The 22562-nt window shown below is 45.0% G+C and overlaps 1 protein-coding gene across 2 annotated transcripts in view; it reads right to left on the reverse strand.

The window, feature by feature from the left end:
- Positions 1-204: 204 nt before the first annotated feature.
- The window catches only part of CLPTM1 (CLPTM1 regulator of GABA type A receptor forward trafficking), a 33114-nt gene continuing 10756 nt past the window's right edge, over positions 205-22562 (reverse strand). Inside the window, exons 1-14 of one of the 2 annotated variants that reach the window (XM_075836031.1) lie at positions 20707-20826; positions 11391-11515; positions 8772-8895; positions 8237-8395; positions 6334-6451; positions 6076-6161; positions 5879-5999; positions 4978-5222; positions 4333-4426; positions 4047-4237; positions 3250-3345; positions 2922-3057; positions 2598-2765; positions 205-1436 (exon numbers count right to left, since the gene is read on the reverse strand). In XM_075836031.1, coding sequence (XP_075692146.1) covers positions 1249-1436; positions 2598-2765; positions 2922-3057; positions 3250-3345; positions 4047-4237; positions 4333-4426; positions 4978-5222; positions 5879-5999; positions 6076-6161; positions 6334-6451; positions 8237-8395; positions 8772-8895; positions 11391-11515; positions 20707-20733 — 1878 coding nt within the window. In that variant the 5' untranslated portion in view covers positions 20734-20826 and the 3' untranslated portion in view covers positions 205-1248. Of the gene's footprint in view, positions 1437-2597; positions 2766-2921; positions 3058-3249; positions 3346-4046; positions 4238-4332; positions 4427-4977; positions 5223-5878; positions 6000-6075; positions 6162-6333; positions 6452-8236; positions 8396-8771; positions 8896-11390; positions 11516-20706; positions 20827-22562 lie in introns of those variants that run through there. The other variant, XM_075836032.1, reaches the window with a different exon arrangement.

Below are 22562 nucleotides of genomic sequence, written 5' to 3' on the forward strand. Positions count from 1 at the left end.
CAGAGTTGTTCTAAAAGTTAATACCCCAAGTTAAAATTAAAAAAAATTGTGTTAGACTAAAACATTCATTATTGACATCCAACCAGTCATGCACCTCTTCATGTGAAGCCTCTATAGCGGTGCATGTTGTATCAAAAACTTTTTTTCAACCGGATACAAAAACGTAAAAAAAAAATGTAGCACATATAGAACAGGAGAAATACATGATCTTCCGCCATTATTTTATGTCATCAGTAAAATAGAATCAAAAGGTCCAAACAATGGCCTAGTACGACCTGCTGTGACCCCCTCGCTATCTGAATACATGTATGTGTCTTTACTGATCAGTGCAAACAAATCTGTATTTCTAAGAGCATCCCCCAAACATAAATTGTAAATATAAAACCCCTCAGTTGTCCGTTTCTGCAGTCTTACAATATTCTGAGCAGCTGTTATTTAGGTATATGGGTTTCTGGAAAGTTGGGTGACAACTAATATGGCTGCCACTACGTCTCAGACAGGCATTGCCTTGTTTATAAAGAATCCGGATATAGCGCCTACATAACTAGGAGCTATAATGGCCGCCATGTCAATTGCCACATTAATTACTACAATTCTGACTTCCCATAGGGGAACAACTCTGGGACTATTTTAGGGGAAATGGCCTTTAGGCTTGAGCTTTAACAGGACTCTGAAGAATGTAGTTGGTATAAAGCCCACAGAGAGCAGATAACCGAGTACTACCAACCAGGTCAGAGATAGACAGACCCTGACACAATAGCCAGAATGACAGGAGGGTGAACCCAACCAACGATTGGCACCTTTGGTGTATAACAAGCTTGAACTACACTGCCGCACAAACTGCAGGAAGATAAAGAGCGGCCATATTTATTAAACCCAACTTGAGAATGTTGATCCCACTGAGGAGTCAGGCTTGAGAGGCAGAAGAAAAAAAAAGACACAGCACAATGGAATTATATAAGAGAGAAGGGAGAAAGGAGCGCGAGTGGGAAAGACAGAGGGCAAGAGAGAGGGAAAGGAAGAGGTAGAACAGACTGGACAGAAAGACGGACAAAATGACCGAAAGCGACGGGGCGGGCAGAGAGACAAACTTCACCAGTCCCATATACATATTAACAGACGGGAAACACCGTCTCAACAAAGGGTTCAGGGGACAGAGGGGTTTTATATATAAAACAGCAGCCGATTTACCCCTTGGGGGGGGCTTAACAGTTCATGTAGAATGGGAACAAGAAAAAAATAAAATAATCAGTCTTTCTTTTTGTCTTCTGCTGGTTTTGGTGGGGAGGTGTCTTCAGGGTTGGGGGCAGTGAGTGCTGGCTGATCCTGGACCGGAAGAGGAGCGGGAGTCTCTCCACTGGTTCCAAACTCATTCATCCGTGTAGGGTCCACTCTATAAATCCAGCGCTGATACAAATAGATGAAGAAAACCACATCTGGGAAAGTAAAAGGGCAACAATTGATGTTGTAAATACTGGATTTCATACGCCTTCCAGACTCCTTAAAGGAACAGTGTCATCACAAATTATTTTTTTATTTGTTAAAGATGTTAGTGCTTTATTAAAAACGTTTATATTCATTTGTGTGTTTGTGTTTTACTTTTTCTTATTTTTACACTTTTTCTTCCCTATGGGGGCTGCCATTTTTTGTTCCATTTCTGTGTGTGTCGATTAACGACACATACAGACATGGAATACGGCAGCCACAGTCCCATAGGGACTGCGAACGGCTCCCGTCCCATTGACTTCAGTGTACGGCGTCTGTGTGGGAACTGCGCATGCGCCGCTCCCACACTGTCCAATTCGAAATTGGCGCCGTCCGGCGCCATTTTCCTGTGGACCGGAAGTCTCGGCCGGACAGTAATATTACTACTTCCGGTCGCGGCTTCCGGATTTGTGCACTTGGACCAGCGGCAGCAAACGGAGCGGACGGGCCGGAGGGAGCCGCGGCGGCAGGAGCAGGTAAGAGATTTCAATGTATGTTCGTGTTTGTGTGTGTTTACTACTGTATGTAAACCTACTACACTGTGTGTTAGCTCCAAAAATGGCGACACACAGTGTAGGAGGTTACACCGTTCAAACCCCTCGTTTATCCCGGCACTAGCCAGGATAAAGGAGGGGGGGATGCTGAGAGCTCACTAGAGCGAGGGCTTTTTACCCAATTTTGCAAAGCTGCAATTTTGGGAATAGCTCCATCTAGTGACCAAAAATGGGTAGTATTATAAATTAGAATTAATTTATAATATTTCCTGACTCGTGGAAAAAATAAAAAAAATTTGAACAATGTTTAATCACCCACACACTAAATGTTTAATTTTTTTTTAAAAAAACATGTTTTTCTGGCAACACATTCCCTTTAAAGGGCTTCTCATAAATACACCCCCTGTCCATGTGCCCTAATAGGGACATTGCTTCTATGAGCCAAGAGAGAGCCCCTGTGTAAGAGCGACTCCAACTCTGGTCAGACCTGCCCTGGCTCCTAGAGGGGTCCAGAACGGTGACCTCCCCCTATAGGATATCCATATGCCCTAATAGGTCATAAGTAAAGAGGCTGCCTTCGTGAGACAACCCTTTTAAATTAGATAATGGAGGTCTTACCATCTCGCAGACACCCGATCCTATACATCATGGGCATCTTGATGACAAAAGCAAACAGGTCATCGATGAAGGTGTTCAGGGCTTTGTAGGTCAACATCCTCCATGGGAGGTGGGCAACGGACTTCATTTTATAGTTAATGAATAGTTGTGGAGTCATCGTAATAAATCCTGCAAAATCAAAACGCAGAGTAAATAGTGTTCCTGATTATGGATCTTTTATAGCAATGTCATTCAGTGAAACTGGATAAAGGAGCAGTTAACAGAACCAAAAAGCGCAACGTTCTCCGATTACCAGTTTCCAAACTAAATTTCCCGGTTACTTACCAAATGTGAGAAGGAAGCCATATAACATGCTCAGTACCCAGGAGTACCAGCTCTTGTGCTCCATGTACAGCAAGCTGTATACTGCATAACATCCCAGCAATGGGAAAAGGATCCAGGACAGGTATCGGAATGCCATCTGAATACAGGAATAACGTATGGTCACAATCTAACATACTCACTGTTATACAAGTCACACCTTTTATACTAATATTCTCCCAAATATGAAGCGAATATAGATATAAAATATGTTCACGTGAACGAGGCTTTTCTCCAAACGTAGGTCTCATCAGTAAAGGGGTATCAAAGAACAGATCTGTGTATCACTCACATCATCATACACCTTTGTAGCAGATTGAATATAGGTGGACTTATCCTTCACTGTCAATCTGGGGAAGATACCAGCGATTTTATTCTCTCTATCCAACTGCAAAATGAAATGGTAAAAACGTTAACGTTCACAATCCTAAACTACGATATATCTGACTACGACAGGGCCACTTCCACAGAGCAAAAATTGGCCCAATGTAAATAACATTTATTGACCTCTTGATCGCAGAGATTTGTCATCACTTCAGGTTTGAGGATTGTGAAGATATATGCATTTAGACATAGGCATAAGGGGATGGATGAACTCCGCACACTTTTTTAGGTGGTGTTGGGCACCTCAGGCTCTGCTTGGGTCAGACTTTTAGCCACAAATATGAATTTTTATCCATTTTTTTTTTTTTTTTTAAATAACGTTACACTTTGTATGAGGGCGCCCATGAGTGTAAAGTGCTGGGTGGAATGTGCCGGGTGTCTACATTGGTAAAACATATGGGCATATGATATGATTGTTTTATTTCCTAATTCAGGTTTTACTTGTGTATGTCAAGTTTTAAAGTTGTCCTGGCAACGAAAGACTTAAAGGGGTTGTCCTAGAGCAGAAACGTCACTCTGGTACAGTGATTGGATGACTTGATCACGTAATGTTACCCCACTATAGCTGCAGCGACACTGAAGCCAGAGGCCAATGGGAATCAGGGGCATTCTGATAATGGTTGTCCTTCAATACGGTCATGTGTTACCGCAAGGAATAATCAGACAGTCCATACATGTGCAGTGTCAGCATAAGATACTCCATACCTTGACATCCATGACCTTGGTAATCTTCCAGAAATCAATCAGCAAACCAATGCCCACGCTGACCTGCACCACAAAGTTAGTCTCGTTGTCCAAGATATACAACAAGACAACGAGGGACTGAAACACGCCAAAGATGACAGACCGGACAGAAAGACCCTCCAGAGATTGACGGCTATTCCAGAACTGGATATCTGCGGGAAACCCAAATAAATAAAGTGAAATCAGGCTACAAAAGGGGATACGTAGCTCATCCATGTTCCCTGATAATGTCATATAAATCGCCTACCATTCTTGAAAGCCAGAAACTCAAAGATGCTGTGTACAATGGACACGGTGATGGTCAGCGCTAGAAGGTAGGGGTTAGTCTCCAAAAGAGCCACCTGGAAAGACATAATATTATTAGAGAGTAGATTTGTTAGTCTAAACCGAACACCTTTTTATCGTTGGTGTTGCAATGGTCAAGGGTTCAACAACCAGAACGGCTTTTTAAAAAAGGGACAGAAAACCCTAAATAAGAACGTGGGGCAAAAAAAAATGCCAACATCCATCAGTCTCGCTGCAAGTGCTTGAAACAACCGTGCTGAAGTGTCCAGAAAACAGGAGGTTAAAATTACACTCATGAACACGGAGCAGGCGGCAGATGCAGCATCAGACAGCGGTCCAGTTGTTGACACAGCTATGTGATGCCCGAAGGCGCTCGTACAGGTAATGACGCGTTGAATAAGGGGGTCTGGTTTCCTAGGGAATCCTATGATGTCTTATTGGACTCATGAAAAGTTCCCACAGGGGATGCAGTCATACAGGCCAAAAGCACATCCTGCGGGACCGCCCTATTTCGGCTGCAGCTCAAGTGTTTATGAGGAGTATCCCTTTATGATCAGGGACCTTCTATAAGTCATGTAGTGATGTACATTGTATTTATTACACTCACCTTAATGGAATCCTGCTCCTCATCAGACTGCTCATACAGGTCTTCTCCAAGGAAGCTCCAGGGGCTACGCGAGCTCTGAGCAGCATAAAGCTGCCACCTCCACAAGGACAGCGGACAAAACGATAGCCGTAAAGGCAAGCTCGTTACACTGTTATTAACTGGCATATAGTCTTTCTGTAGGTTCCAGTAATCATTGAAGTACAAAATAGGATAATAATCCCCACTGACCGCATCAAACTTCACATCTGTGGAAGAGACCACTGTTACTGTAGCCAAGAAGAGGTCATCGTGGCGGAGGCAAGCCTCAGTTTTATAGCACTTTAAAAGGCAATATGCCAAGCTCTAAACTTGAGGCAAAATATTACTGATGCACTATATCCTGCAGACCTAAAAAGGTTATTCCTATCTAAGACCGTTCTAAAATATTCATGGAATATGCCAGAAATGTCTGATAGATGGGTTTCTAGGTCTGGGACCAGCACCTATTTTGAGAGCAGGGTACCTAACCCCCATCTCCCTAGTGCATCGCCCGCTGCATCCAGGCAGAGAATGAATGGAGAGGGGCTCATTCATGTACAGGACTCTCTCCATTGTGTTCTATGGGAGATACATACGTAGCCACCTTCCCATTCATTCTCTGCACGGATGCGGCGGCCGCTTCACCAGGCGGGAAAGATAGGTGCAGCTTTTAGAGCTGGGACCCGCATCTATCAAGACATTTATTAACTATCAAGACATCTAAAGGTCTGAGATGGGAATAAACGTTTAAACTGGGCGTTTAAAGCAAAGACCTAAAATCACTTGACCGTCAAGTTACTTTATAGCCAGGGATTGTCAATCAGCATATTCCACCAAATACAAATCCCGATATACTGGGACAGAATGACTGTGCTGCACTTACATTGGTCGAGAGGAGGTGGGACACTGCCTTGTACCCACGGAGTGTGGTCATCAACAATATTAATGGTTATATTCGGATGCCAGTGAGAGATGATTTCTATAGGACCAAAATCCTCGGCTCTCTGAAATAAGAGGACAAAGTGAGCGTGGCTACCTAAAGTCCCAATGATACAGCCGGCTAACTAGACTGACTCCCACCTTAATTATCTCTGGATCAACTTCGGTTTCTCCCGTCAAGAGGTTTTTGGTCTTGAGAAATCGTTTGCGTTTATATTTATTAAGCACTGAAAGAGAGAAGGGTGATGAGCGTCACGGAGCGGACGAGGAGCGAAAAAAAAATCCTCAACAAAGGGAAAGAGGGGTGACCAGATAAAATGTATACATGTGGGAAAACAAAAAGACAGGGTTAAAGGGACGAAAAAAAGACGGGTACAAAGTAGAAAACGCAATCCTTACTACGAGATGTATACACCGTGGCCAGCCTCCGATGTAGACTCTTCCGGCTGGGATCGGGGTGGAAGCCGCTCTTCGTCAGGTATACATGAATGTAGAAGGAGCCATTGTTCTGGACTCCCTGAAAAAGACCAAGAAATAAATAATTACCGCTCAGCTAGCCGGCTCTGAACAGCATTTCCAAAGCAGCAGACAAAATGGAGTAGATAGATCCAAACTGGTGCAAAGCATAAGTGGTGTAGTTCCCCACGGCAACCAATCAGTTTGCTGCCTTTATTTTCCAGGGCCTCTATCTGATTGGTTGCCATGGGGAACTACTCTACTTTCCCAGTTTTGATCTCCCCCAATGTCTGATAAAACACATGTTGGTGACCTAACGAGATGAGATCATAAGGCTTGTATAAATCTGGTCTACAGAACATCCTCCTCAAATCAAAAATCATTTTGTCGTATGTAAAAATAATAAAAAATAAAATTCCTGGTAAAGCTGGACGACAGGCCGAAAATTCCTTTTGAGTATAATCAAGTGTAGAACAATGTAGTCCTGGTAGAAAAGGCGGAGAACTTAAAGAATCGGTATCGGAGGTCAATAAAAAAATATTACGGGAAATGGTGTTCCCGCTTTTCTATATATTTGTAAAATCTAATAAAATGTTTAAAAACAAAAAAAAAAACGTTTTGGTAATTAAATATTCTTTATATATATATATATATATATACACACACACACACACACACTGCCTGAACAGAGATATTTCACGCAAATCAATAGTTCGGTCATATAATGCCAGGCGCTACATTGGTTAACCAGGCCGTAGACACCTTCACCTCCCACATTAAGCTCCACAAGACATGACATTTTGATCGCATATCATGATAAGCGGCTTCCAGGTAGGTTTGGTGCCAGCTTAGCCACGTCCACATAGTGAGTTGTGCGCCACGGTACATATGTACATTGATTGGACATGTCATACGGACATTAGAATAAGGAAACGGGGTAGAGGGCAGGAAAACGGTCTCAAAATTAGTGGCTGCAACAGTCCGTCCAAAAGGGGCCGTCCTCACCCATCATCAGTAATCACAGAATAACGTAAAATGGACGTCCGCGTGACATTTGGTTGTTCTTTATTCAGGCCATCAACTAGACCCCGCAGAGACTGAAGCCTTTCTCAAGGCCTGAAGAAGGAACAATCTAGTTTCGTGCGGACAGACATTTCCTTTTACTCTAAAGCCGAGAGACCGGTTATTAAATATTGGTGGGAGCCCTCCACTGATCACTAGGAGAAATGGAGCCCCTGAGGAGTGCCATGCCCCTTCCACTCCCAATGTCTTCACTCTGGAGAGCTGGGACCGGACTGTAATGGACCGACACCAGAGTGAGCCCCGCTGTGCAATATGCTGGTACTGTACAGATAAAAGGAATGGAATAATACAGCAGGCAAAAGATTCCCTCTCTGAATGCATCAAAATTATTTGTGCGCCATTTTTCTTAGCATTCTCAGTGATTTTCGGAAGGTAAAGCGATTTGATGCTTTAAAATGCCGTGACCTGTCCTTCACCAACACCCCTGAGGATCTCAATATAGAATGTGTGTGCTGCAGTGATACCTCACATATCAGGCTTTGGAGTCACATAGTTGAGACTATACTTACGATGCGGTTGTAAAAAAAAAAAGAAAAAAAAAAAAAGGAGGCAGCGTTTTCTTCCAGGCACAGCGTCATTCTTGTTCATGAGCGGTGTGTGGGATTGCAGCTCAGCTCCATTGAAGTGAATGGGCCTGGGCGGCAATAGATTAGAACTAGTGGATGGTGGGGAAATCTTAAAGCTGCGGTGGACATTTAGTGAGAAATTTGTAAGGCTTCCTGATTGGGTGAGTACCCCCCCCCCCCAATACAAAGCCCCTTACCTCAGGAATACTGATTTCAGAGTACTGTTCATAGCAGCCGTCTCCATCTGCGCCGCTGCTCCAGTCTCCGTACACCAAATCTCGCTGCTCCCAGATGAGTGCAGAAGAGGCGTTAAACTCGGTGAAATGTTCATTCTCTGAAAGGAACACGTAAAGGTCCTGCAGGAAAACATAGAAAGCAATTAATCAAAAGAGGATCCTGAATGGAGACGTATAAAAGAGATCTTTGACGTCCTTTTACACGGGCCAATGATCGGGCCAACGAATGTTCATATGAACACTGGTTCCTGATCATTGCCTTGTGTCAGCAGCGATATCTGCCGCCGACACGATGGAAATGTATGGGGACGAGCGATCGTAGGAACGATCCCAAAACAAAACCGATCATTGCTCCTGGTGAAAGAGGAAAACCAGCGCTGATCGAGGAGCTGTGTTGTTCGGTTACATTGTAGTAAAAAGGATTTTAAAAATTCCCATAATGTGGCAAGAGCAAAAATAAAAACCACTTGTCGGAGTATCAACAAAATAATCATACCATTAAGGTGTCTTTAGGGAAGAGGTTGCGGCTGGGGGGTCGGGGAACCCCAGGAGATGTGGTCTGGTCCGTGGGAGCTGACCCTCTACGGAACCAGCTGCTGATGGCCCATATGATAAAGATCCTAAAAAAGACAGAACATGAGTGAAGGCGCCATAACATATTCTTGTAACGGATCCCTGTACCAATGACTCCTCATAGTTTCTTACTGAATACATCTTCCCCCTCAGTATCATATTTAACCACGCGTCATATTTACAGGGCTCAGAACATTTTGATCTTCTTGTAGTTCCCACTCATTGGTAGAACAGTTCACCCCTGGCTCAACATTGCCACCTGTTGGTCACAGATGGATAATACAACAAAGTGTACATCAACAGGGAGCCTTAGGGATGCGCTATGTTGAATACAGTACACGCTTAATCTCCGCTTTCTGGCTGGGAATGATTGATATTGTAATATATAGAGTTTTGACCGGCGACAAAATATATTGCCATTACCAAGCCAACGGTGACTGTAGCTAGCCAGCCCAGATTTGACAATATCCTCAATAAAGGCAATGTAAGGAAAGGGAAAACACTCCTGGGTTAATACACATTGTTGTATGGTATAGTTATCAAAAGATTGAAATAGGCTGTTGAACCAGCCGGAAAATCCACAATCAAATCCAAATGTATTAAATGCGGATTTTGTCGCGGAAATCATCCATTGCAATTAAATGGGTTAAATCCACGGCAGAGACTTACAAAAGATGGGGCGTGCTGCGGATATAACAATCTCCAGCATGTGTACGATTTGCTGCAGATTTTTCGATGCTGTATGTGAATGGGGTAAAACCTCCTTGACTTGCATTGTACTGCTCATTGCTGCAGAATTTCAAAGCAGATTCTTACAGAAAAAAACTGCGATGTGTGGAGCAAGCCTTAGGCCTCCCCCACACGAGCGTGTTTGGTCCGCGATATACGGTCTGTATGTCGGCTGCATTTCCCGGACCGAACACACTGCAGGGCGCCAGGCTCCTAGCATCATGGTTATCTATGGCGCTAGGAGTCCCTGCCTCCCCGCGGAACTACTGTCCTGTGCTGAAAACATGTTTTCAGTACGGGACAGTTTTCCCGCAGCGAGGCAGGGACACCTAGAGCCATAGATAACCATGATGCTAGGAGCCTGGCGCCCTGCAGTGTGTTCGGTCCGGGAAATGCGCCGACATACAGACCGTGTATCACGGACCAAACACGCTCGTGTGTGAGACTCCTTAATGGGGTTTTCCCATGAGGCCTTGTTCACACATCTGCGGATTCCGCTTGTATTCCACGTCCCAGTGTTTGTGTGAACATACCCTTAGACTGACAGATCTTAGAGGACCTGTTACCCCTACAGACCGCTCTACTTTAGTAAATACTCGTATTCTCCAAGAAATAACAAATTCCGGAACATCTTTTCAGATGAATAAATTGAAAACTGGGTGTCACCATTCCCCTTGGAAAATGGGCGTGTCCCTACACAGTCTCACTCTCTCAGCACTGATTGGTCATTGTCAGTCTGTAAGGAAACACCCCCAACTGGTAACACCCAGTTGTCAATTTATTCATACATTTCTAGGAGGAATAACAGAGGAACGGCACAGTGGAGAGTTCTAATAAAAGAAGCTCCAGAATTGTTCTTTCATGGGGAATAGTTCATTAAGATTGCTTTTATGGGTATGTTCATACACGGCCGATTTGCTGTAGAAATTTCTGCGACTTAATATCCTTTCCATACATCTGAACAGGAAAGGATTTTTACAAACCGCGTTTAGACATATGGAACAATCAGAAATATTTGCAACAAAAAATAAAAAAAGGGGGGGCTTTATTTTTCCTCTCTTCATGAATCACATTACTCTTGGTCCAGTTCAACAGAATTCACTTAAACGAACCTGTCAGCAGTTTTGAGGCCTCAAAACTGCTGACCGGGTGATGATGGGGAGGGAATTTTGAACTTACCATTTTTCTCGGTCATGCAAGTTGCAGGACGTAGAAAATAACGTTTTATTCCGTCAGTGCGGCGGTCACAAGTGCCACTCTCTACTCTAAAGGACGGCTCTAGCAGCCAATCAGAAGACCGTTTGAGCCATCACTCAGAGCAAAGGAGCAGGCTTGAACATCAAGTTCCGCCTCAGTGGCACTTACGATCACGGCGCTGGTGGAATCAAGTATTTTCTCGATCATGCGAGTTGCATAACTGAGAAAAAAAAAAGGTAAATTTAAAATGCCCTTCCCCTTCCCTTTATCGCTCCCTCAGCAGTTTTGAGACCTCAAAACTGCTGACAGGTTCACTTTAAATGGGAATGAGCTGCAACACCAAACAACCCTTGGGCAACAGTGGCGCTGTCCCTAGGAGGGGGGCAATTTATTTAAGAATGCAATGCAAGAAAAGCTCTTTGAATAATGACGACCCTAGAACTTCCGTGCCAATTTCAACATTAGGAGCCAAAATACAACCCGGAACGATGGGCGATGCCGATATAAGAAGGGTTCATTGTTCCCAGTGCGATGTCATGAGCCCATCACTGTGTAGATGTTATACCTTTGCAGAACGGATCTGAAGTAGTAGATCCAGTACGTGCGGAGCATTTACCTGAAGAGGACTCCTTTAATCACCTGCCATGCGTTTGGCGGCGGCGGTTGTTGCGGCGGCTGCTGTGCATCTTGTTGGTCAGGAGCGATGGCCGCTTCAGTTCCGACAGAGCCATTGAGGCTGGTCTGTAAAAGAACAAAAACAGCAGAGGGTGAAATGTTAAACATAAAACCAAGAAGTGCAGAACGTAGAAAAGTTACTGCGATTATTTTCTGTGCAGAATTTTACTTTTTATGCCATGCTATTCCCACTGGCAGAAGGTCACTGAGATGTCAAGGTTGGCGCACACAAGCGGATCATGTGTGCGCAAAAACAACCTGATAGGTAGGGCTCGAAAAATAATCAAAATTCAGCGCAATCAACGTCATCTTGCGAATTTCGGTTTTAACAATTATTTCCGCCCGGTTTAATCTATGTGCAGCTTCAGGACGCAGATACAGTGGACTCCAATGGTAGAGCAGGGGCTGTAATGTCGCTGCTCTACCACTCACTATGTATCGCTGGACGCAAAGCAGTGACATCATCGCGCCTGTCTGTGCCGAGCTGCACACACCAGGGGGATCTCCTCCACTCGCCATTGGAACGGGGTTAGGGGAGTACGTATATTATTTTTATCCGGCACTATTGGGGCCTTATACAGCGTGGGCGCAGCTATGGGGGACTTTATACTGTGTGCGGTGCAGCTATGGAGGCATTATACTATGAGGCCAGCTACCAGCTATAGGGGCATTATACTGCGTGGAAGTCCGTTATGGGGGCATTATACTGCGTGGAAGTCCATTATGGGGGCATTATACTACGTAGAGGCAGCTATGGGGGCATTATACTATGAGGCCAGCTACCAGCTATGGGGGCATTATACTATGAGGCCAGCTACCAGCTATGGGGGCATTATACTATGAGGCCAGCTACCAGCTATGGGGGCATTATACTGCGTGGAAGTCCATTATGGGGGCATTATACTACGTAGAGGCAGCTATGGGGGCATTATACGGTGTGGAGGACAGCCGGGGGGGGGGGGCATTATACTGTGTAGGGGCAGTGTCAGGGGATATATTATATACAGTAGTATACGGCAGGCTCAGGGGATAAATTATGTCAGTGGCCTAAATAATCGTTCAACAATTTTTAATCCAGGTTACATGTTCAATGAATCGTGATTTTGATTTAGGTTATAATTGCGCAGCCCTACTCACAGGTATCACAAAAATATAGTTGGCGGTATTGTACTGTAAACGGATACACGAGAAATACCATCGGTCCTTCTTAGCAATTGGTTTGCACTTCCCCTGGGTTATACCCTCTGCAATAAACCATTACCCTTTAAAATGCCATTTGTCTTAATTAGGTGTGGTGCCGAATCAGCACTGAACACTGGCAGTGAAGGGGTTAAGCAGCTGTATGTTGCAATACTTCAGCAAGAAAGAAGCTCCCCGAAGGATATATCACATACAGAAGTCTTCTCCCTGCATTACTACTACGTGACACTAATATGAACACACGTTAAAAGTCATAATACTAAATAATTATTAATACAACATCAAAAATGGAGATAACCCGCTAATTTGTAATCCATAAAGCCTGGCCACGCCCCTTCTGCTAAGCTCCACCCATTTGTGACTTTACTACGCCAGAAACCAGGGGGAAATTATTAACTTTTCAATGCCAATTGACTCTTATAAATGTAGTAGGATCCGGAGCGGGTCCAACTCTTTGCATAGCCTCTCTGCTCTGGCTAAAAGAGGGGGGTCCCAAGAGATCTATATACCCCTATAGGGCATATAGGCAGTCGGGAAAGAGTAGTGTATCGACAGACCCCAAGAAATCACCTGCTGGTGCCTAATTTTTGAATGGTTTTCTACGAATGTCATCTGAAGTATGAGGGAAGGGAAAATAGAAAAAATGGTCTGTTTATAGGGCTGAGCTGCAATACCAGACACAGCCCATGGACAAGAGTGGCGCCGTTTCTGGGCAGATTGAACGAGCTCCCCTAGTCCACAGTTTGTTGTCTGTCCCTGGACATAGTGTAATACAGACAAGAACCATAACATGTTTACAGCCTAACACAACTTGACTGTATTCTACAACTCTATCAATGACGTCTTTGTATTATTCAGGGAAGACTTTTTTCACTAGAGCGAATCCTGCTCATGCCACACAATCCAAGTGTAGACAGGGTCAGAGGACAAGAGCCCGGAAACTCCTACACGTCTAACCACATAGTCGTAACTGGAAGGTGAAGCGACCGCCATTATCCTGGAGCCCTATGATGTGGAGACCATGGGAGTTCTCCTGTACAGTTTCCTATATGGCAGTGATCTCCAACCTGTGGCAAAACTACAACTCCCAGCATGTCCTGACACCCGCAAGTTGGAGACCACTGCTCTATGGTATGACAACCAAGGCCAACATGGTCATAATCTACTCCATCCTCGGTCTTCCAACACTTCATCTTAAATTGAGAGACCCTCAGTATGCAGGTCCTGAGGACACCCATCAGCCACCTCCGCAGTAACGGAGCCGTGGACTGAACGCATTTTCCACAGCAACCGATGAATAACCACAAAACCAATAACCATTAATCCACTTTCAACCAGAGCGAAGATGAGTTCACACGGTGCATTTTTTTGATAGATAAACTCCCATCTCTCAATAGGAATTTATCCAGCAAAACAAAAAACGCACAGTGTGAACCCAGTCTTACACTATAAAGGCATCGTCCAGTATTTGAAAACGGGCCTGCTTTTCTCTCCCTCTATAAACAGCGCCACTCTTGTCCATGGACTGCGTCTGGTATTGCAGCTCAGCCCCATTCACTTGAATAGAGATAAGCTGCGGACCATGGACAAAAGTGGCGCGGTTTCTCGAAGGAGGGGGGACAAGCAGACCCATTTTCAAGTCCTGGACAACCCCTTTAACGCAACCCCAGTCAACATGCCCTAGTAAGGTATATGGACGTCACAGGGAGGTTCCCCTTATTGGGGTTCTAGGACACCCCTTTAATATGTCATTCCGGAGATTCTCTTCAATAACGAAATGTAAACGAACGCTAAGCAATACTTACATAGTATCCTGCGTGTTACTCAAGAAATGACCGCCGCGCCTCGTGTTTCTATTCTGAATGCGGTTGTAACGTTCAGCAAACTGGGAATTCCTGTTTTCTGATTTCCCAGTCCCAACAATTTGTGCAATATATACCCCCTGTAGTCAGACTTGTCCAGTTCAGCCTGGATGACCCCCACTTCACCACGCATGTGCTAGTAGCTCATCACTTCAGCAAATAAATCTTATTTATTGTATAATGTAAAATAAGACAATTTTCCAATATTTTTTTTTTTACAAAATCTCTGCTTGCTGTCATTCAATAAGAACATTCATGGTTTACCTCAGGGGATAACAAAAAAAACCTGTCCTAGTCATGTGATGAACACACAGGCGCTGGGATCGGTACTAGATACAGATCTGATAACTGCAACGAGCCGTGCACCTGTGTGTCCATCACGTGACCTGGACAAATTTCTATCCGCAAGAAGCAAATAATGATGCTTTTTTTATTAAATGACTGAAAGCAGAGATCTTGAAATCCGTGAGGAATTGCTGCAGAACTTTGCTTACAGTAAAAAAAGATTTATTGGCTGAAAATGTAATACCCCTTTAAGATGGCATAGACTGAGCACCTCTTTTGGCTGACGTGGCGATGTGTGCGCGGTCAGTTATGCGGTTCTCTAGGTTGGCATGTTGGAAAATCACGCAATCCTTCTCCTTTTTTATGAAACTGAGCCACGGAAGTGTCAGCAACGGTATGAAAACAACCCAAAATATTTATAACAGATTAGACGTCTTGACCACCTGGCTCATGAGACTTGTGCAGTCCTGCAATACCAGCCACGGCCCATAAACAAGAGTGGCGCTGTTTTTGGGAGAAAAAAAAACAGACCATTTTTCAAGTATCCAGGTTGAAATTACCAGGAGCATAACAAAAGTCTAAGCCTACAGGCATTGCTTTCACTATTAGAACAGAACTTCTGCATGATATTTGCAGCTGAACAATAGGCGTAGTGTCCGACACAGCAGAAGTGCCACGTGACTGAGCCACAACAAACGCGGGCAGGATTATTCCCCAGCGATGCTCGGTCCAGCTGCATATAAGGTCAGATTGAACAACATAAGTCAGCGCACGGCCATGGCCGCCAATCAAACCTGCGCTGACATAGGGAAGAGTCTGTGGGTCTAAGCACATTACAGCAAAGGAAATGTTATCCGATTGTTGAATGCGCCACTGATGCCAACTCTGCTTTTTGGGCATGGCCACCCTATAGCAAAACATAGTACAACTGCCACATAAAGTAGCTAAATCTCCCAACATGCAGCGGTTCTGAGGCCTGCCCCTACAAACCACGTCTAGATTCATGGAAATGCCCCCAGAGCTTATTAGATTTGGGATGAGGGATATTCTCCAGACATCCGGTCCAGTAAGGCTGGGTTACCACATAGTGATTCTAACTACGACCTTTATGTGTAAAAAAGAAAAAAACAATAAAATCTAAACATTATAAAAAAATAAAATAAAAAATGTTTCATTTAAGGCAACCCTCCCAGTAGGTTTGCAGCCCACCAACATGTCGTTCTGCAGCTGTGGTTTACTGTTCTAATCTTGCCCATGCCGTTTAGGTAATCGTAGTCCGCGAGGAGTCCGGCAGCATCGCCGAGGACAGTAGACCTCGCTTCACTGCCGCTCCCGGACTGATCCCAGTAACTAAACTGGCGGTTTCCACGTGGGCAGGTTTGGAACACTAAACCCCAGCTGAATAATGACATGTTGGTGGTTTAGTGGCTTCAAACCTAGTGACATAAGGGTTAAGTTCACACGTAGCAACATGGGAATGGGACCAAATTTACTTTTAGGCTACGGTCACACAGGGTGGATACGCTGCGTGTAAACAGCGTATCCGCCACCGCCGGGAGAAATTGTGGCGCAGTTTTTTTCTGCAATGGATTTTGGAGCGGAAAATCTGCAGCATAATAAAAGTAGCCGCAGAGTAGATAAGATTTGAACAAATCTCATCCACACGCTGCGTAAATGATGAACGGAGAAAAACGCTCAGAAGTTGAGCTTTTTTTCCATCTACAGAATGTCAATTGTATTCGTGTAATCGCTGCTCTTGTGTTGCAGGTTTTCCCCATTGAACTCAATGGTAGGTAAAACCCGGAAAAAATTGCCGCTGTTGCTTTTTTTTTGCGGCAGAAATGCAGCGATTCCGCCGCAAAAAAAATGCAACTTAGAAAACAACAACCTTATACTTACCCAGAATTCCATGCTTCTTCGTCCAGGACAGCCTCTTGGGAGGACGTTACATCCCATGTGACCGCCCGCAGCGGTCACATGCGATAAAACGTCATCCCAGGATGCGGGGCCGCGGGTATCTGAGGGCAAACAGGTATTTTTTTTTTTATAAAACAAGTAGTTTTCCAGACATTTCACCCTGTGTGACCGTAGCCTAAGGGTATGTGCACACACACTAATTACGTCCGTAATTGACGGACGTATTTCGGCCGCAAGTACCGGACCGAACACAGTGCAGGGAGCCGGGCTCCTAGCATCATACTTATGTACGACGCTAGGAGTCCCTGCCTCGCTGCAGGACAACTGTCCCGTACTGAAAACATGATTACAGTACGGGACAGTTGTCCTGCAGGGACTCCTAGCATCGTACATAACTATGATGCTAGGAGCCCGGCTCCCTGCACTGTGTTCGGTCCGGTACTTGCGGCCGAAATACGTCCGTCAATTATGGACATAATTAGTGTGTGTGCACATACCCTAAAAGTAAATTTGTTCCCATTCCCATGTTGCTTCCTGTCATCTATCCACATTGCTGGCTACATCGATGACATAACATCTATGGTGACATCACTACTGCAGCCTGCAATCAGCTGCTGCGCTCATCTGGCTGTGCGGTGACAAAAGGGAGCGACGAAGGACCTCAACGGGATAGGAACGGCCCTAAATTAGAATATATATTTCTTAGGGTTGTTTTTTTCCAAGTCTGCAATACAGTTACAGCATACCCTCGGGTTATGACACATCTGATAGACCCCGGGCCCAGCACCTGTCAAGAATAGGGATCCACATTCCATATCTCCCATAGAATAGAACGATGAGAGCCGCCCACGTGTGCGTTAAACCGACCCAATAGGTATAAAAACGACGCACCAGCACTTTGAGGACTTTTTCATGCATAGTGTAAAAACCGTAGTGGCTGAAGGCTGGGATTTTAGAAAATCGAAACAAAATGGCTACCTGACGATAGCGGTCACTGCTTAGTCACCTATATTCAGACGGAGTACCCCGGCTTTGGGTGGTGAAGCTATGTAAACCTCCTTCCATATTAATACGTGAGTGCCCCCCCCCCATTATGTGCCCCCCCCCCATTATGTTATGGTCGTGTCTGAGAATAGCAAACCGTTCTAAAATGCGAAGCCCCAGTGTCTCCGCCTCCATCGTGTACAGTCTCCGCAGCGCTGACATGGAGTCATTCCCACCGTTGTGATTATATGAATGGATCAGCTATGGACGCTCGAAACCTTCAGTGAACTAGTTAATGAGTGAAATATTCCACCGCTGTTAAAATTCCTGAATAAGGCCAAAAAAAACAACACAAACATTTCCACTACAAAGTCCTACCTGCTGCGGCGTGCGCACATTAACACTAGTTATGGGGGTTCAGCCGAGCCAGGAAATGGCATACACAGCAATTCCCTAATAGCTATTGTAGGAATGACTGCCAGTATAAGCGGGTACCACCTGATAATAGGGCAGAATTCAAGCTGCCCAGAACTGCCCTGAGAGTGTTGCGCCGCCATCAGCTGATCATTGGGCCAGCTTCAATTTAACCGGTTCAGGACCAGTCACCATTTAGCCATTTTTAGCACGCGTTCGTTAAATGGCTATAACTTTTTTTTTTTTTTTTTTACTTGTCGGGCTAGCGACGTGATTTTTTAAATTTCATTTTTTAATTTCTTTTCACTTTTTTTTTTTTTGTTATTATGGCATATCCCTCAAAGGTCAAAAAAGACCTTTGTTGGACTCTATTATTTAATTAATTTTTTTTAGAACCTCTTACACACGACCGAGTTCCGGCCGTGAAAGAAGGTCTATGTGTTGGCCGCGGTACAGGTGAACGGGACTCCTGCCGTCATAGACATTTATGACGCCAGGAGTCTCTGCTGTTCTTTACTGAACAAAATGATACAGAACAAGACAGCAGTTCCGTGGGGAGTTAGGGACTCCTGGCATCAGAAGTGTCTACATTGGCAGGGACGTTCACACGTACCGTGGTCGGGCCGGGAAATCCGGCCGGCACTCGGAGCACTTTTCACGGCCCAATCTCGGTCGTCTGCAAGAGCTGTTACACTATACTTTTCCACTGTAACCAGCGCTGCACAGCAACCGGAGAAATCAGCCCTGTTCTAGCGACTATTTTAACGGTCAGGACTGTGCTGGGTCTAGTAAGGACCGATTCACATTGCATTTCAGCCCTTCAGCCCAAAAGAGTGTCCTTTTGGGCTTAGTCGGGCCGCTATACATCGGTATACCATTTATTTGGAGGATGGAATAACATAGTAGACTAGGCTATTCCATCCTTTGAAATCCCCAGCAAAAATAAAAACTTTGAACTTGCAGTATACGATTTGTTGTGTTTTTGGCCTATGTATAAAGGATGCCACTGTACGGAAACAGTCAGAGGTATATGTTAAACGTTTGCCTCGGGTTGCAGTCCCTGGACAGATCATTTAGCAATTGGCCTGTAGTTAAAAATCCCTGACATCACTGGCCATATATGGGCAGTGACATCAGGAGCTTCCCCGGGCACAGCGTTTCAAGTAGCCCTTTGCCCTGGGAGTTCGGGAGACTTACCGCACTGTATGTCTATACAGTAGGTTACATCGCTACCTTCCGTTGGATGTATAGGTTTCCAGAAGGAAAATAACGTGATCTGAACCCTCAGACCCAGCAGCAGCCTCCTAGTATTGGTATGCCGGCGATCATGTGACCAGTCACAAAACCACTGGGGGCACAGTGCTCATGACAAAATAGCTTCCCTCTTCCCTACAGGGTCCCTGGCAGTCTCTGACCGGTCCATCAAACGGTTAAAAAGGGGTTGTTGAGTACAGATACCCCTCGAGGGTTCAACACAAAAGTTAAAAAAATAAATAAATTGGCTAGGATGTAGTAAATCCTGATGATAACTTGAAGTGAACAGGAAGTTGGGTCTAGAAGATTGTTCCGGTTGGCGCTACACGGCGAGTCACATGATGCAACTTTTTATAGAATTAAAGTAATGACGTCACAGTCACATGATTACCATCAATGTCTATGGCGTCAAAGCACACACAGGATATAGTCGCCTGCTACTTCTTAAAAGTGTATTTAGCTTATAGTGATAGCATATCCCTAGGATATGGATCTGTGGGGGTCCCCACCAATCCTGAGAATTAAAGGGGCTGCAGTGCGGATTTAGCACGGCATCCTCTTAATTTTTCCTGCACAGCGGCGCTCCCAGCTACTCGACTGTGCAGCAACAACAGTGAACGGGTCAGTGTTATTCTCAGGACCGGTGGGAGTCCCGAAAGGCGTGATCCCCACCAATCATACGGTGATGTGAATGTACCTTTATGCTCCAAACATCAGAGTGTATATATACACACACGAAGACTTGTCCTATTCGGGTTATTGACATCATAGCAGGGGGTCTCATACTTGGAACCCCCCCCCCTCCCCCTCCCCAGATAGCCCTCCCATAATCCTGTACTCTATGGTCACCCATTGCTTTCTTTGAGCACCGTGTATTACCCCCTGCAGACAATGTGGGACACAAAAGCAGCCTGACCCCCGATGATTATGAGGGGGTTGTAGTGATGGACACGTCCTTTATGAACCCAAAAAATGGTGCTAATAATAGATGGTGCCACATTAATGCCATTTTCTGAGAAACCTGCAGGCAGCGCTTAGATCCTGGGAGTTGTAGTTTTGTAACATCTTAGAAGCCGCAAGTGAAGACCCTCCCCACCACAGCTGTATATGGCACTGGGTTACTATGTCTTGATGCCACTATCGCAAGTCATGTGACATTGTGAGTAATTAGGAAATTCAATGATGGAGTCTGCAGTATCGGGCATGAATCAGAGCACAGTCCTGGGCTCGCCTCCACGATGAACCTTCCCCCATCATCATCACTGTATTACTATGGCTTCCAGCCGCAGCTCTCCATCCCTGCTGAATCTCTAGACCGGGCCGAGGAATACATTCACTTACCTGAGTCTCTCCTCCCGGCGCCTCCATCTTGCTCTTTGCTCTGTCACTGCACTCGCCGGATCTCGGGAGAAGCCGCTGGGAACACAGTAGAACACACTACCGCAATCTCCACCAATGACAGCTCAGAACGTCACTACAATGAGACGTGCTGCGTCGGCTTTTGGGTCACCTTGCTCGTCTCTTCCGGCGCTTGAAGTTGCAGACGGCATGTTTGACGAGGGCAGTACAAGTGGTTGCTTTAGGGGACGCCATGTTTGTAAAGGGCATAACCATAGACGTGACTCCGCCTCTGTACGGAAGGCGCAGCCATGTTTGTGTAGGGCAACGCATGCTTCGTGTTTTTCATATTTCTGGCAGAGACGTACAAACTGAATGTGGCTGTTATATTAATAGATGGGGGGATCCCTCTCGCCTTTCTCATTGATCTGACATTTAAAGGGCTGGCACCAAGATATTTCTAGGAATATTTAGCATTGTTTTTTACATTCCATTTAGCATTTTTCTTTTTTACTGTTCAGGGTCTGGTATCTTGTTCCATCAGGACCAGACACATTTTATCATACTAGTTTAACAGCTTCAAAGACACTCTTTTTCTGCCATGCAGACTCTAAGGCTGGGTTCACACGAGCATGTTACGTCCGTAATGGACGGAACGTATTTCGGCCGCATGTCCCGGACCGAACACAGTGCAGGGAGCCGGGCTCCTAGCATCATAGTTATGTACGATGCTAGGAGTCCCTGCCTCTCCGTGGAACTACAGTCCTGTACTGAAAACATGATTACAGTACGGGACAGTTATCCGGCAGCGAGGCAGTGACTCCTAGCATCATACATAACTATGATAACTGAGCGTCGATCGACGAGCTGTCTTGTTGATCGGCGCTGGTTTTTTCATTAACAATGAAAAACTGCTCCAAAAATGGCTCAAAAAGTGACATGCTCCTTTTTACGGGGCGTCTTTATACGTGCCATGCCCCGTCTGAACTAAACGCCATTTTTCCCATTGAATTCAATGGGCAGATGTTTGTATGTGTTTAGCAAGCTTGTTTCCAGGCATATTTTGAGGCATTTAGGACCAAAAATACACCTGAATTCTCTGCATGTGAACATAGCCCAAGTATGCGATATGAACATAAGACGCGCACACAAGTTACAGGAGGAATCTGCCCTTTTTCAGTGTCAACCATTATTGCAAGGGACCCGTCATCTGCCTCTGTACCAGGTTCAATAGTGGCAGCGACACCACCATTCTCTCTATTCTATACACAACACTCACTGAAAGCTGTATATAGGAAAACCCAGATACAGTTCTATCTTCTGTTCTGGTGCTCGGCAGTTCCTGCCAGCCGACCACCCGACATTCAGCTGCCCAATCGATCCGTAAATGTACAATAGCGAGAGTTTACCGTCTGTGGCCCTTAGGTGGTTAATCTAAGTTATCAGTTGTGTCCGGCTCAGGCTAAAATAAGTGGCCGGACGCTACTGACATATTTGAACCTGGACAAAATTCAAAGATTTGTAGTGTTTTGGCCCCACCGCTGGTTTGGACTTACAAATACTGACCAACATACTGCCGTGTGAACATGGCCTAGGGCTACACCTGAACTTTTATTCACTCCCAAAAAAACAGTCTTAAAAAATTCTGTCCATAGGAACACATGGAGTAGCTTAAAAAAATCTTTTCAAAACCGCTCCAGTCAATAAAGTCGCTAGCGATTTCTTTCTTTTTTTAATCGCTACATGCTGGGATTTCTGAGTGATTTTAAGAAGTAGTAGCTACTTTTTTCCCCCAGAGAGTAACATGAAAATCGCTTGTTAATTTGATTACCCTATACGAAAAAGTCACAAAAAAGAGA

This window comes from Rhinoderma darwinii, chromosome 8 (assembly GCF_050947455.1).
Source record: "Rhinoderma darwinii isolate aRhiDar2 chromosome 8, aRhiDar2.hap1, whole genome shotgun sequence".
Taxonomy (NCBI): domain Eukaryota; kingdom Metazoa; phylum Chordata; class Amphibia; order Anura; family Rhinodermatidae; genus Rhinoderma; species Rhinoderma darwinii.